The following is a 15,480-nucleotide window of genomic DNA, read 5'->3' as shown; positions in this document are numbered from 1 at the left end:
CTTCTCATATCTTCCGACCACTTCCATCACTTCTCCTATCGGGTAGGCCCGCGCTCCTTCCTCACCTCCCGCGCCCCGCCCCCCTGCTGCCCTATTAGCCAATCATCGGGCGGCTGCTTGCCAGTCAGGGCCAATCCCGAACAGGCTTACTTTGAGCGGGAAAGGCTCAGAAGCTACGGAGGAGCGAGGTCAGCTAACGGCTCCTTTTTGGCCTTGTCTCTGGGGGTAACAGGCACTGGAGGAGGTTGCCTATTGGTTGGGCAGCGGGCCAATGAGGAGGTGCGAAGCGGGGGGCGGGCCTCACACGAGGGGGTGGGGTGGGGTGGGGTGGGGTGGGGTGGGGTGGGGTGGGGTGGGGCGGGGCGGGGCGGGGCGGGGCGGGGCAGGCCGGTGGGGCGGGTAGCGTGCCGGGTCGCGAGCGAGGGGTAGGCAATGTAACGGCCTCTCCCCCCGCCCCTCCCTCCCCGCTCCGGCCCCCCCCCCCCCACAGACCAGCTCCAGGCAGCGCCCGGGCCGGCGGCGGCGGCGGCGGCGGCGGCGGCGGCGGCTGCAGCGGCGGGGTGCGGGCTGAGGGAGCCGGGCCTCGACGCCCCCCTCACCCCCGTGCCCCAGGAGCTGTACCTAGTCCAGGAGGGGCTGGGGGGCCCCATGGAGGTGAGAGGCGGAGACACTTGCCCGGCCCCTCACCCTCCAGGCCTGAGGGAGGGACTTGAGGTAACCGGTGGGGACGGTCAGCGTCTGGGAGGCGGCCGGGCTCGGAGGATGGCGACGGTGAGGAGCAGCAGAGGAGCGGGCGCGTCCCCAGACGCGGTTCTCTGAGCAGACCGCGGCCGTGCGGGAGAGGGCAGGTCCCCGGGGAGAAGCCCCGACGGGGCACCCGGGCCGCGGGGCAGGGGCGGGCGGCGGCCGGCGGGCCCGGGCTTGGGGGGACCTCGGCGCGGGCTGACAGGACAGACCGTAGGGGCTGCAGGGGCTGCAGTGGCCGCGACGCCCCAGCTGCCGTCGCCTCCTCCACGTCGGGCGGTCGCGGCGCTGAGGCTCGACAGGGTGGCCGCGGGCGTGGTGGGCCTGTCAGGGCCGTCGAGGGCCGCGCCTTGGGGTCGGCGGGCAGATGGCGGGAAGGCAGAGAGGGAATCCCCGGGATCGGTGTCCTCGGAGTGGATTCCGAGTTGAGGTGCGCGAACAGTGGCGGCGCAACAGCCGTCCGCCGTTCCGGCCGTGGCTTTGCACTGCGTGATGCCTCTCCCGCTTCCCACCCCTGTCTTGTGCAGCCCAAGGTAGCGTTCCGTGGAGGTGCGAATCGCTGCTGGAACCTCGGTGCGGACCCCAGCAGTAGACTAACGGATGTGTTCAACAGCGTGATGCTGACTGGCTCCACTTCCTTCTATGATTGCTACAGATCGCAGGTCCATCCTTTGTTAGAGGATTTTTTTCGAAATCACAGTCGTTTACCTGGGCCCATTCACTTAGCTGTTAAAATTTCTCCAACTTTAGGGCGCCTGGGTGGCTCAGTCGCTTAAGCGTCTGCCTTCAGCTCAGGTCATGATCCCAGGGTCCTGGGATCGAGCCCCACGTCGAGCCCCACGTCGGGCTCCCGGCTCAGCTGAGAGCCTGCTTCTCCCTCTCCCTGCTGCTCTGCCTGCTTGTGCTCTCTCTCTCTCTGTGTCAAATAAATAAATAAAATCTTTAAAGAAAATAAATTTCTCCAAGTTTAGGACCAAAAAGCCAGTAACATTTTCTTTCTTTCTTTGTTCCCCTTTCTTCCTTTTCTTTCTCTCAGCCGGTAACATTTTCAGTCGAGTCTGCACAATACATATTTTGCTTTGAAAACAAGTTGAGGAAGATTTTTCCATTGATTCTTGTTATCATTTTGTTCTCAGTGTAACATGAGGCCAGAAATGTAAGAAAATCCCTGTTTACTTAGTAAGACCATAAAATAGTTTTTCCTTCAAGCATTTATTGCAAGCAAGTCAGCATAAACATACTTTTGATCATTTGAAGGTGAAATTTTTCTGTACTCCTTCATTTTCTGGCCTTAACTGTGTCTTAGATGACATGCTGCCTTTCACCTCACCTAAAACATTTAGTTTTATTAATCATACTAAATTAGGCTTAGGGTGTGTAAGTCGTTTTCATTTGAAATTATTTAACCGGGACATCAGTGTTGGTATTGTTATACTTTTAATTATAACAATATCCCAAAATAAATAATTTTATTTAATCCATAATACAACTTTGTATAGTATTATATCTAGTGTACAGACTGAGAAACTGAGGCTCAGAGAGCTTGATTCGTGCTTTAAGTGACAAAACCCAAGTGGAACACAGGTCTTTTCACTGCCAAGACCAGCATTCCACTGTTCTCTATAATGTTTATACAGCTTCTAAAATTTACTTGGATCTAATTTCAATCAATTAACTATAGCAAGGATATAAGTGATACATTTTGCAGTTTATTTAGACTGATTAATATGCATCCCCAAGCATTTGCATATTTAATTCGCATAAATGTTTTAACTGAAAAGGATCCAGATATTTAAAGTATAATTATGTTTGAATCCACCACGTTACTTTAGCTGCTGCTTTTATCCTAGAATACAAAATTGAAATCAATCTTACAAAAGGAGTTAATTTTTCTAATCGTCAAATCTTACTTTAAAATGTAAAACGAAAGAATGCTCTTAAAATACAGTTAGTTTCAAATAGTGTATATCTTGTTTGATATTGCATAATCTGAAAATACTTCTTTTAAGTCACTATCTTAAAAAGATGAACAATTACTTATATCACTTTGGATGTTTCACACCTAAAAGAGAGTTAAGGTGAGCCTATGATAAAATCTCCAGAAAAGGAATAAAATTATGAAAGGTTCTAAAGATAGAAGCCTTTGTAAAAGTTATTGCTAACTAAGAAATTCTGGAAAAGTATTTTTTTAGTGACACACTTAGCAAAATTACTTTGGTACCTTGGTTTCCGCAGCTTCAGAATAGTCAGCGTGATGTATATAAATAAGACAATTATAATGTGTAGTTTTCAAATAGCAGTCATAACCAGAATTTAAACAAATGGTTGTAAAATATTTGAGATTCTTAAGGATGGGTGATTGGAAGAGATTTTCATATTTTTTGGTATAGTATAAACTCTGTTATATGTTTAAAGACATATTTCAATTATGTCTATGATGAACAAAAATTTAGAATTCTTTGATCTAACTATGTCTTCTCTCTTTATATAAATTTTGATTAAGAGTATAAAAGCAATTAGGAAATATTTTCAGTCAGGATTATATTTTCTCTGGATTTATAAGAAAATACCATTTCTACTATGTCTGGATATTTATAGTTATTACATCTCAGGTTTCATTTGGAGAGTTAAAAATTGTGAATCTATACTTTCAGACTTCTTTAAAGAAGCATTTTCTAGAATAAAATACATCTAAGTTTAATCTTTATATAATTTGTTAAATTCATTCTATTTTAAGTATCTAAAATTATTTTCACTGAACATCCCTTTTGGAAAGAGGCAGTATTTTATTTTATTTTTATTTTTTTAAAGATTCCATTTATTTATTTGACAGAGGGAGAGAAGGCACAAGCAGGGGGAGCGACGGGCAGAAGGAGAGGGAGAAGCAGGCTCCCCGCTGAGCAAGGAGCCCAATGTGGGGCTCTTTCCTAGGACCCTGGGATCATGATCTGAGCTGAAGGCAGACGCTTAACCAACTGAGCCACCCAGGTGCCCCACGAGGCAGTATTTTAAATCAATAAAAGCTTAAAATTCAAATTTTTTACCTTATTTACTCAAAGTTCATTATAGAAGTATTCACAAAAAAAGAAAAACGAGCTTGTATTTTTCTTCTAATTGTAATAATAGCCTTTAAATTTCTAAAGAGATTTAAAATTCTAAAATTTTATGTATCATCATCTTTATAATATCTCTTGGAAATAGAAACTAGGCTGAAAATTGAAGATATTATTTAAAAGGTCCTATAGAAAAAATTAAATAAAAGGTCCTACGGTAGGAGTAAGGCCTTGAGTTTGGGTTTAGTTTTGTCACCTATCTGCTCAGTAACCTGTAGCCTTAGTTTCCCTCTTTTTAAAATAGAGTATTCATGTCACAAAGTTGAATGAATATGTTATGTGGAATTTCTTTGAAAATTCTATATAAATAAATGACATTCACTTTTTTAACAGATTGGGGGCATTAGAATTTTGCAAATAATTTCTTGAAAATAACACTGCTAGTGTCCACACAATGCTCATCTGTTCAAAAAAGAAGTGCAGTAATTGTAGGTGTTTCATACCAGGGATAAGCAACAAGTACAGATCAGATCCGCCGAGTGCCTGATTGTGTAAACAAAATCTTACTGGAACACAGCTATACCCTTTACATGTTGTCTGTAGTTTGCTTTGGTGCTAGAATAGCAGAACTGAGGAGTTTCAACAGAGACCATAACAGCTAGAAAACCCTAAAATATTTATTATCTGGCCCTTTACAGAAAAAATTCACCAACCCCTAGTAGAAAACAAGCTTGAGTGGCTAAGTGTAGATTTTAAGTCTTCCAGCTCTTACGCATGTGTTATTTCCTCTAATTTCTTATTATTTCACTAATATTCTGTAATAAGTGTAATTTTGAAGTGTCTGATATGCAAACATGTCTTTAAAATTTCAGAGTGAAGACAGTGTTGACCTACGGCAAACCTGTACTCCACTTGCTTCATCAACAGAATATTCAAGTTCTGTAGATTCTTCACTTTTCTATACACCATGGTCTACTTATGGAGATGATATTAAACAGCCTTCTAATTCTCAGATCAATGTAAAGAACAGGTAAATTAATAAATCAGATTTTAAGTTTGATTACATAGGAACCCAGTTGTATTAGCTGTTTGTTCCCTATATCAGCACTTTAATGTCATGGCATTACAATTCTATGTTTATTAAACTTTTAGAAGCCCTAAACTAGGCAGTTTTGTGTATATAATTTTTAGCTCATTACTTTTTTTTATTCATTAGAGGCAACACTTAGTGAGTAAATCTTAAATTCCTTTTTCTAAGGATAGCTTATATAAATGAGTTATAATTTTTTATTGATTTTTTTCATCCAGTTCTAAATTTTCAGTATTTATTTCCTTCACAAGTATACAACAAACGGGATTTTATCAAATATAAGATACTTTTAGTTATTTTTTGATTCCATTAATAATAAAGGCCTACTCTATGCCAGATCTCTCCTTTTGGGGATACTAGAATTAACACGGCAAATATTATCCCTACCGTTATAGATCTTACAATAATGATGATGATGATGACTTGCTGGCCACAAGTATAGTGAGGTTTAAAAGAAAAAGTATAGGATATTATGGGAGCCTGTTGCAAAGAGAAGCCTAAGGGAATGCCATCTACCTTTATTTTAATTGTATATAAGGGAGCAGTTGATAGAGGTAGATACATCTTTAGCTTAAGTGGAAAATAATTATTTAAAAATCTTATATGTTTATTCTTTTTTTTTTTTTTAAGAAATTATGTGCCCAGGGTGGGGCTCAAACTCAGGACCCTGAGATCAAGAGCCACATGTTTCATTGACTGAGCCAGCCAGGCTCCCCAATTTTAATATTTTTTAATTAATAAAATTTTTAAGTGACTCAGTTGGTAGAGCATGCGACTCTTGATCTCAGTGTTGTGAGTTCAAGCCTCATGTTGGGTGTAGAGATTACTTTTTTTAAAAAGATTTATTTATTTATTTATTTTTAGAGCGAGAGAACAAGCAGGAGGGGCAGAGGGAGAGGGAGAGAATCTTAAGCAGGTTCCGCACCCCAGCATGGGGCTCGATCTCACCACCCTGAGATCACGACCTGAGCTGAAACCAAGAGTTGGTCTCCTAAATCACTGCGTCACCCAGGCGCCCCTAGAAATTACTTTAAATTTTTTTTAAATGTTAAAAATTTGAAAATTGGTAAGTTCTATGAAATAGTGATTTTATTAGAAAGACTAATATAATTCTACAAAAATATTTTTTTAAAGATTTTTATTTATTTATTTGAGAGAGCGAGAATGAGAGAGAGAGCACGCACATGAGAGGGGGGAGGGTTGGAGGGAGAAGCAGACTCCCCGCTGAGCGGGGAGCCCAATGCGGGACTTGATCCCGGGACTCCAGGATCATGACCTGAGCTGAAGGCAGTCGCTTAACCGACTGAGCCAACCAGGCGCCCTCTACAAAAATATTTTTTAAGTTGATCTATGTTCATTGAAAAAATTCAGACTTTACAGAAATATACAAAAGAAAGCAGAAGTTCACCTTAACTTTTAACACTTCCCAATAACAACTATTAATAGTTTAGTATATATTACGTTGAATTTTTTTTAGATATATACTAATATATTATTATCCAAAAAAACTTTACATTGAATCTTTTTGAAATAACACAACATAGTGGAAAAAGCATTAGACTTGTAGGCAGACCACTTGTTCAGCAAGTGGACAGTTTGGCAAATCGTATGCACTTGCAAAATACAAGTTTCTTAAAATCTCAAATGCTCATTCAGTAGCTTAATGATTACTAATACCTGCCCATCCTATGTTATGAAAATCAATGAAATGTTTGAGTGTTATGCAAATATAAGGTGTTTTTATTTCTAAAATGTCCTAACACTGTGAAATGTTAAAAATAAAGTATGAGAAAACAAGAAGTTACAACCTAAAGCAACATATTACTTCTAGGAACAAATTACTTTAAATACATAGGAGGTAAAAAGGCACTAATTTCAGTCTCCTTGTGGTTTTTACATTTTGTATTATTTAGACAGTGTTAGTCACAAGATACGATTTCAGGTACATGGAGCTCTGGTTACTTTAGTAAGGATTTGGGATAGCCCACAAATCGGTTACATTTAAGGGACAACTGCAATATTGGTGTGGTATCTAGGATGACCATATCTCATTTCACTTTTTAAACCCAACATTTGGTCTAAAGAGTCATAAAAATAGAGCAGCAGATTCATATGGTTTTCAAATCACAAATGAAGAAACTGAGCAAGTGTTGATGGAATAATGTATAATGGGACAGATACGCTTTTAGAAGCAGCCATGGTGCCAAGTCTGTCTAAAACATCATAGGTTAGAGATTTATATCTTGGAACCTAAAATGAATAGCATGTGTTTTGGAGAAATAAGAGTTAAGCATACATTGTGAACTAGACATAGGATTTGAAACGAAGGAGAAACACAGCATAGGCACTATGCTAACGTGGAAAATATTCTTGAGTTCCTTGTTCCCTCTTTATTTGAAATGATGATATAAATCCAACCCAGATATTTTATAGAAAAATAATAGTATGATAAGTCTGGAAATAGAAATCAATATATTGTATTTCAGCATGAGGAAAAGAATTTACATGTGATATTCATTTATTTTTAGGATTCAAACGGAAAGAAATGACTATGGCAGTGAAACAGACTTATATGGACTTGTGTCTAATATTTTGGAAGAACAAGATAAGTCACAGCCATATTTTGCTGAGGGGTTAGTATATTATATAAGCCATATGGTATATAGTAGGCTTTTACTAGATTACTGTATTTTTACTTAATAAAGGATTGTCTGACAATAGACATCTTAATTCACATATTTGTATCTAACAGCCTTGATTTTGGTGAGGTACTTACCATACAATGGAAGTTTCATACTAAAATTTAATTTACTATTAAGAACTTTCATTTGGAAAATTATTCTTGCATAATTCAGAGCTATTTCCCTCGAGTTTATGAGCTAAAGTTTGGCTTAAAGAGTATAAATTCCAAAGAGCTTTTATAGATATATCCCAAAGAAAAAAACTATCATTACTGCTATGCAGAAATATGTATGGGCTTTATTCATATGGTAAAAATTTTTAAAATACACTTTGATTGTTTTTGGGGGTGTGGAAGCCATATTACCCAAATGCCCTATTTCATAGATAGGGAAATATGCAGCACACATGTAACCAATTAAAATATTTTAATTTCAGTAATAGTTTCAGCAAAGTACATCTTTTTCATTTAAAAAATTGCAGTCAACAACATTTTTGTATTATATAATAACCTAATTAAAGGAAAAACTTATTTTGTTTTCTGCTTATTATAGATAAATAAATTGATGCAAGATCATGCAGTCACCAGCCTCAGGCCTTAGTTAATGCCTCTTGGGAAAGTATACTGTAGACATATTAAGATTAAAATGAATATTTATGTAGCATGTGACACATTTCAAGTGATAGAAAATTATTTGGATGTAATAGTTGTTTATAAGTCAGAATTAGAAAGGATTAGATAGATAATGGGGCAGTGAGGCGATATAAATGTTTTGAAAACCTGTCCTACCTTCTCCACTAAGGAAATAAAGTCATTTAAAACCTAAGTTGTAATTAAATATATTTACTTGTTCTAGGACCTGCTCCTCCAATTTAAAGTCAGTTTGGCCAATGAACACAAGCAGATTTGCAGATCACCATGACCTCTTAACAGAAACCAAAAGGCCAATAGATACAGCCATCTCTCAGCAAGCTTTTTATAGTGGTGAATCTGTGTCAGCAGTGGAAAAGCAATACCTGCATAATAGTAATCTAACACCACAACAAAAAATAGATGAACTTTATCATGGATTTACTGGTTTAGACCTTGAAGAACAATGGATGTACCCCTCACGAAGTGATCATTCTAACTGTTACAATATCCAGACAAATGATACAGCTAAGACAACATTCCAAGATTATCCATTTATCAAAAACTGTTTTACATCACAAACTGGTCTGTCTGACATCATGAAAGAATCAGGAGTTGATACTTACCCTTATGGAAGAGAGAAAATATGTACTAAAGGTCTTGAAGCACCATTACAGCAGAAAAGGGCAGAGATGTTTCTTTCTCAATTTAATAGATACAATGAAAATGCAGATTATTGTAGATATCCAGAATATGTTCATCCTAATAAGGCTAAGCTTAATAAGTGTTCGAATTTTAGTGTCCAAGATAGTAAAAAATTAGCCAATGGCACACCTGAAACACCAACTTTAGAAGCAGACACCTACCCAAAGTTATTTCAGGTTAAACCAGCAAATCAGAAAAAAATGGAGGAGACAATACCTGACCAGCAGAATTTCACATTTCCAAAAACCACACCACATCTAACAGAAAAGCAGTTTGCAAAGGAAGCAGCATTCACTGCCGATTTTGGCTTAAAATCAGAATTTGGACTAAAACCTCACACAGCTTGTCCACCTAATAACGATTTTGTTAATGTCACAGAAAAACAGTTTACTAAACCTGACCCCCCAAATTCTGAGTATTTTAAATCTGTGAATTTATTATCAAACTCAGCAACATCTTCAGGTATCAACTTAAGCAGACCAACTTGGATGAATGTCCAAACAAAAAATAACACTCTTATTCCTTATCGGAATCAAGGTAACTTGATGAGATTAAATAGTCACTTAAGTGTAGCTTCAAAAGGTTCTAACCATTCTTCAGATTTCCCCCAACTGTCATCCACAAATTTAACCCCAAATAGCAGTTTATTTCAGAAGTATTGCCAAGAAAACCCTTCAGCATTTTCTAGTTTTGACTTCAGTTACAATGGTGCAGAAAGAATTCAATCTGTCAATCACATGGAAGGACTGACAAAGACTGGAGAAGAAAATCTCTTTGAATCAGTTACTGATAAAAAAATAAAGCAACCAAATGGATTTTGTGATAACTATTCAGCTCAGCAGTATGGGATCATTGAAAATGTAAACAAACATAATTTTCAAGCTAAGCCTCAGAGTGGACATTATGATCCTGAGGAAGGTCCAAAGCACTTAGATGGCTTATCTCAAAATACGTATCAAGATCTGTTGGAGTCACAGGGTCATTTTAATAGCCACAGACAGGGAAGTGGAGACAACAATATTAATAGCCGTGTGAATCGTGCACAGGCGTCATGCTTTTCTAATAATTATATGATGGGAGATTTAAGGCATAATCAGAGTTTTCAACCACTTGGTACAAATGGGTTTCCCCTAAGATCCACTCACCCATTTGGCCATTCAGTTGTTCCACTGGTGGATTCTTATGATTTGTTTTCTTATGATGACTTAAGCCATTTATACCCTTATTTTAATGATATGATGTATGGTGATAATTCCTTTTCTGGTTTCGTGCCAACTTTTGGATTTCAAAGACCAATTAAAACCCGTAGTGGACCAGCCAGTGAACTTCATATTCGACTAGAAGAGTGCTATGAACAATGGAGAGCATTAGAAAAGGAGAGAAAAAAGGTAACACAAAGCTATCCATTTAGGAGTAACTTAGGATGTTCCCTCTGCCTCTCTTCATATTGTTTGTTAGAGTAGTTTGAGTACTTGCCTTATTTCTAAGCTAATTCTATAATGTACAGTATTTGTTAAGTATTTGACTATAAGGAATTAATTAGATGACTTAAGCTTCAGGCTTAAAAAAAATCATTATTTATGTAAAGTTTATTTTGCCTATGAAGTAGACTTTTTCCTTAATGGGTTAAAAGTTTACTTCTTTTGGGGTGCCTGCCAGGCTCAGTTGGAAGAATATGCGACTCTTGATCTCAGGGTTATGAGTTTGAGCCCCATGTTGGGTGTAGAGACTACTTAAAAATGAAATCCTTTTTGGGGCACCTGGGTGGCTTAGTTGGTTAAGCAGCCACCATCGGCTCGGGTCATGATCCTGGAGTCTCAGGCTCGAGTCCTGTATCAGGCTCCCTCTTCAGTGGGAAGTCTGCCTCTCTCTCTGACCTTACCCCATCTCATGCACTCCATCTCTCTCACTACCTCTCTCAAATAAGTGAATAAAATCTTTAAAGAAATAATAAAATCTTTTTTATTTTTTTTTAAGATTTTATTTATTTACTTGAGAGAGAGAGTGTACAAGCAGGGGGAACAGTAGGCAGAGGGAGAAGCAGACTCCCCACTGAGCAGGAAGCCCGATGCGGGACTCGATCCCAGGACCCCGAGATCATGACCTGAGCTGAAGGCAGACACTTAACTGACCAGGCCACCCAGGCGTCCCCAAATCCTTTTTTTTTAAAAAGTTTTTAATTGGGGCACCTGGGTGGCTCAGTTGGTTAAGCGACTGCCATCGGCTCGGGTCATGATCCTGGAGTCCTGGGATCAAGTCCCACGTCGGGCTCCCTGCTCAGCAGGGAGTCTGCTTCTCCCTCTGACCCTCCCCCCTCTCATGCTCTCTCTCTCAAATAAATAAATAAATAAATCTTTAAAAAAAATAAAAAGTTCTTTTAATTATTAAGCTGTTGGAGCCTTTGGGTATTTTATATGCATTAAATATGATAGAAAAATATGGTGGTATCGTGGTTTGTATTTGTTGCTTTTTGAAACTGAAACAATTTTAAAGTCCTGATTTTCAATTTATTTCTTAGGCCTAGGAGAAATATTATTCAGTATTGAATCATGTTGAGAAAGTTCGGCATCTAAAAGTTACATAATTTTTTACAGACTGAATTGGCCCTGGCCAAGATTTACCCGGGAAAAAAAGTATCCAGTACTAACAACACACCAATTCCAAGGCTGACCTCCAACCCATCTCGAGTTGATCGCTTAATTGTGGATGAACTTCGGGAACAAGCCAGAGTAAGCTGTAAAAACACCCAATAATGAATTTTTTAGTTGTTTGATAAAATTTTAAAACAAGGCAGAGTTCTGAAGGATTTTTAAATCACATGCATAACTCTCTGAAATATATTCTTTTCCATGCTTGGTCCTAGAACTATGATTAATAATTAGGGAAGGGGAAATAGCACTCCCTTAATCATTTAAAACGTAGGTTTAGTAACTTAAATGGTTCCTCTTTAAGAAACCCAAATTAACATAGAGCTAATCCTCAATAGAAAGAATTTTAAAGCAAAAATAATTTTGAATATTATTTATAAAGAAAGTCCCATTTCTTAGACACAAACATTTGTTTTCTAGCTTGATGAGCATTTATACAAAATGGTAAATCAGGTAATTACTGTATTTCATTTTCTTAACCCTGTACTCCTGAGTTATTCAACAAACATTAAATATATCCAGCAATGTATTAAATACGGAAGAATATAGGTATGCATAATTTTGTAAAATACTCTTGTTTTAGAAAATTAGTGTATCACTTCAAATATAAAGAATCCTGATGTTAGGTCACTTTGTAATTTAACATGATTATTCCTGTTATTTCCTTTGTAATTTCAAAATTTTCTAGAATTTAATAGAGCAGGTAAAATTTCTCTTTCTTGACCTTCCTCTCTTAAAAACTTATACTGTTTTCCAAATAAAATATGATACAAGATTCTTGGGAGGGGCGCCTGGCTGGCTCAGTCGGAGGAGCGTTTGCCTCCTGATCTCAGAGTTGTGGGTTTGAGCCCCATGTTGGGCGTAGAGATTACTTAAAAAAATAAACTTGGGGTGCCTGGGTGGCTCAGTCGTTGAGCATCTGCCTTCGGCTCAGGTCGTGATCCCAGGGTCCTGGGATCGAGCCCCACATCGGGATCCCTGCTCATCAGGCCTGCTTCTCCCTCTCCCACTCCCCCTGCTTGTGTTCCCTCTCTCACTGTGTCTCTCTCGTCAGATACATAAATAAAATCTTTAAAATAAATAAATAAATAAATAAACAAACAAACAAACAAACTAAAAAAAAAATATTCCTGGGAAAAAGCATGCAGTAAAGACAGCTTGCTTCTGTGACTGAATAAAAGCCATTTTAGGAATTAGAAAAATCAACATAGCAGAGTGTATTTTATTGAACATCAGTTTCTTGTACCTTGCTGTCTTTAAAATGTAGACATGAACTACTTCAGTGGAAAAAGATTGATTTTACCTAGCTTTCAGTTGGTCACTTGAAATTCTATATCAAATTTGTAAATTTGTACAATGGATTTATCAGTGGTTATAGCAGATACCAACATGGGTTACAGCCAAATGTTATGTTAATAATAACTTCCAAAAAAGAAAAGAAAAAAAAAAACTTCAGTCTTTCATTATTTTCTCTTAAGACTCTTCCAAGTTAAAATTCCTTTTCTGGGGCACCTGGGTGGCTCAGTCGTTAAGCGTCTGCCTTCCGCTCAGGTCATGATCCCAGGGTCCTGGGATCAAGCCCTGCATCAGGCTCCCTGTTCCGCAGGAGGCCTCCTTCTCCCTCTCCACACCCCCTACTTGTGTTCCCTCTCTCGCTGTGTCTCTCTCTGTCAAATAAATAAATAAAATCTTAAAAAAATAAAATAAAATAAAATTCCTTTTCTTCAGTAATACATGTCTAGGCAATATATCAAAGGACTGCAAACTTAATAAACTTTTTCCAGCTTTGCTTATGCTTCACATTATTTTAGGTTATGTTTATAGCTGTTGTAAAAATTTGTTTTATCTATATTTAGCAACATTAGACCAATGATCACAAAGGGCAAAAATATTTTTATATGTACTACTTTCTAGTTTGCTGGTTTTATACATATCTGAAAAAAAAACTTTTTAAAAGTTTATTAAAAATCACCTGTGCACATTTCTCTCTTTATACTTATTGTTTATTCAAAATGATTCTTATTTTAAAAATAAATACTTGGTTCACATTTAATACCTATATACCTATGTTTTCTCCATGGACCTGAAGTGGACTCCAAAGAAACTTGATATGAGTGTGAGGTTAGAGGCATTCATTCAGTTGCCATTAGCTTCTTAATTGAGATATTTTCTTACTCTCTCCAATCACTGAACACCAAGTTCTTATGTGAATTTTAATTTGTGAATTTTATTTTATTGTTTTTTAAAAATATTTTTTATTTATTTGACAGTGAGAGAGAGAGACAGCGAGAGCAGGAACACAAGCAGGGGGGAGTGGGAGAGGGAGAAGCAAGCCTCCCGCGGAGCAGGGAGCCCGATGCAAGGCTCGATCCCACGACCCTGGGATCATGACCTGAGCCGAAGGCAGATGCTTAATGACTGAGCCACCTAGGCGCCCCTAATTTGTGAATTTTAAAACATTTAGCTCCCAAAGGCAATTACTGTATTTACTTCATGTTTAAATCCTAATTATTGAAAAAGTTCTCTTTCAAGTTTAGAATTTGAGACGTTAGGTATATACAACTAGAAAATATACTCCCCTTACTGATATAATGGATTAGGGATTCCTTAAAACTACCACTAGTCAGTGTGATCTGAATATTTCTGATTTCCAAAAGGAGAATGCTGGAAGCCCAGAAAGGACTTGCCGAGGTCAGGATTAATCAATCTAGGACTTCTCCCTTTTAGCTCAACTTTTTTTCCTTTACAGTACTTTCTAAAAATGTTCTATTTGCAAGCTGTTCTCTTATTTGCCAAAAACAATCTTAGATCTTAAATTTGCACTTATTGTCAGTGACATGGAAATGTTTGAGTGTTCAATTTTTTTAACAGTTGCTTATTCCCAGTAACTGATTACTGAAACAAGGAGGTACAAAAGATTGGCTTTATATCTTTGTTTTCCCCAGCATGGTATCAGGACACAGTAGGCATTCAGTTGTTTATTAGATGAATATTATTGCCCTCATCTCTATTTTGCTTCATTGAAGATTTGTTCTTAATTAAAAGACAGGGCAGTATGGTTACATGCCTTATCAAAATTTAAAATGTTTCCCTCAGGTTGTGACTCTACTAGGCAAAATGGAACGTCTTCGAAGCTCTCCCCTTCATGCCAATATCTCTACTGCTCTTGATAGACACTTGGAGTCCATTCACCTTGTACAGTCACGTAGAAAGGATGAAATTGTTAATGCTTCAAATCGGCAAAGGCAAGGAGTTCCTAGATGCCAAGATGACAGAGGTATAAGCAGTAATGCATATTCTTTTGATAAGGCAGTGAGATTTGAATGTTGTTAAAATCAGATTCTGAAGTTAAAAGGTTGGATTTCTAAAATTTACATTTAGCTAAAGAATAAATTGGTAAATGATGCCCAAATAATTTACTCTAAAAGTACTTTGATCAATTTTAATTTTACCCATTTAATTATAACTCTGTCAAAGTCTGTGTTCTACCCAAAGCATAGTCATTGTACTGTAAGTCAGAAATACAGTATCAACAATTTTAAATATTAAGTCAAATACTTTAACCCACTCAGTCAATAGCCATCCTTTTTTTATAAAAATAATGTTTGATAATTTAATAGCACAACATTGGGCTTTTTAAGAGTTAAGGAATATATAAAAGGTATCTAATATGAACTGACCCTGAATGGTTTTTTTACAGATGTTTTTGCCCTTGCTTCAGCAATTAAAGAGATGTGTGTGGCTACTCGGAAAGCACGCACTACCCTGTGGTGTGCACTGCAGATGACCTTGCCAAAAACAGCCAGTACAGCTGGCCAAACAGATGTGGAAAAGGCTTTACAAGATATAGTAAACTGTGAAGATAAAGTCCATGAAAACATAAATAGTAGCAATCCATTGAACCAGAGAGGTGAAGCAACCAAACATTAA

The 15,480-nt window shown here is 38.0% G+C and overlaps 1 protein-coding gene across 2 annotated transcripts; it reads left to right on the top strand.

The window, feature by feature from the left end:
• The first annotated feature begins 648 nt into the window (after nucleotides 1-648).
• On the top strand, nucleotides 649-15,480 carry MEIOC (meiosis specific with coiled-coil domain). 2 transcript variants are annotated; one of them, XM_028092811.1, is made up of 8 exons: nucleotides 649-714; nucleotides 1,272-1,406; nucleotides 4,670-4,827; nucleotides 7,416-7,520; nucleotides 8,424-10,290; nucleotides 11,497-11,631; nucleotides 14,647-14,827; nucleotides 15,251-15,480. In XM_028092811.1, the coding sequence occupies exons 1-8, from the start codon at nucleotides 649-651 to the stop codon at nucleotides 15,478-15,480; spliced, it is 2,877 nt and encodes a 958-aa protein (XP_027948612.1). The 2 variants fall into 2 exon arrangements, with proteins under 2 accessions (XP_027948612.1, XP_087883409.1); XM_088027283.1 differs by having other exon boundaries at nucleotides 649-771.

Source organism: Eumetopias jubatus, unplaced genomic scaffold (assembly GCF_037043125.1).
Source record: "Eumetopias jubatus isolate StellerSeaLion01/CBP00866 unplaced genomic scaffold, mEumJub1_p1.0 scaffold_10, whole genome shotgun sequence".
NCBI lineage: Eukaryota > Metazoa > Chordata > Mammalia > Carnivora > Otariidae > Eumetopias > Eumetopias jubatus.
This window is presented reverse-complemented; position numbering and strand designations above follow the sequence as displayed.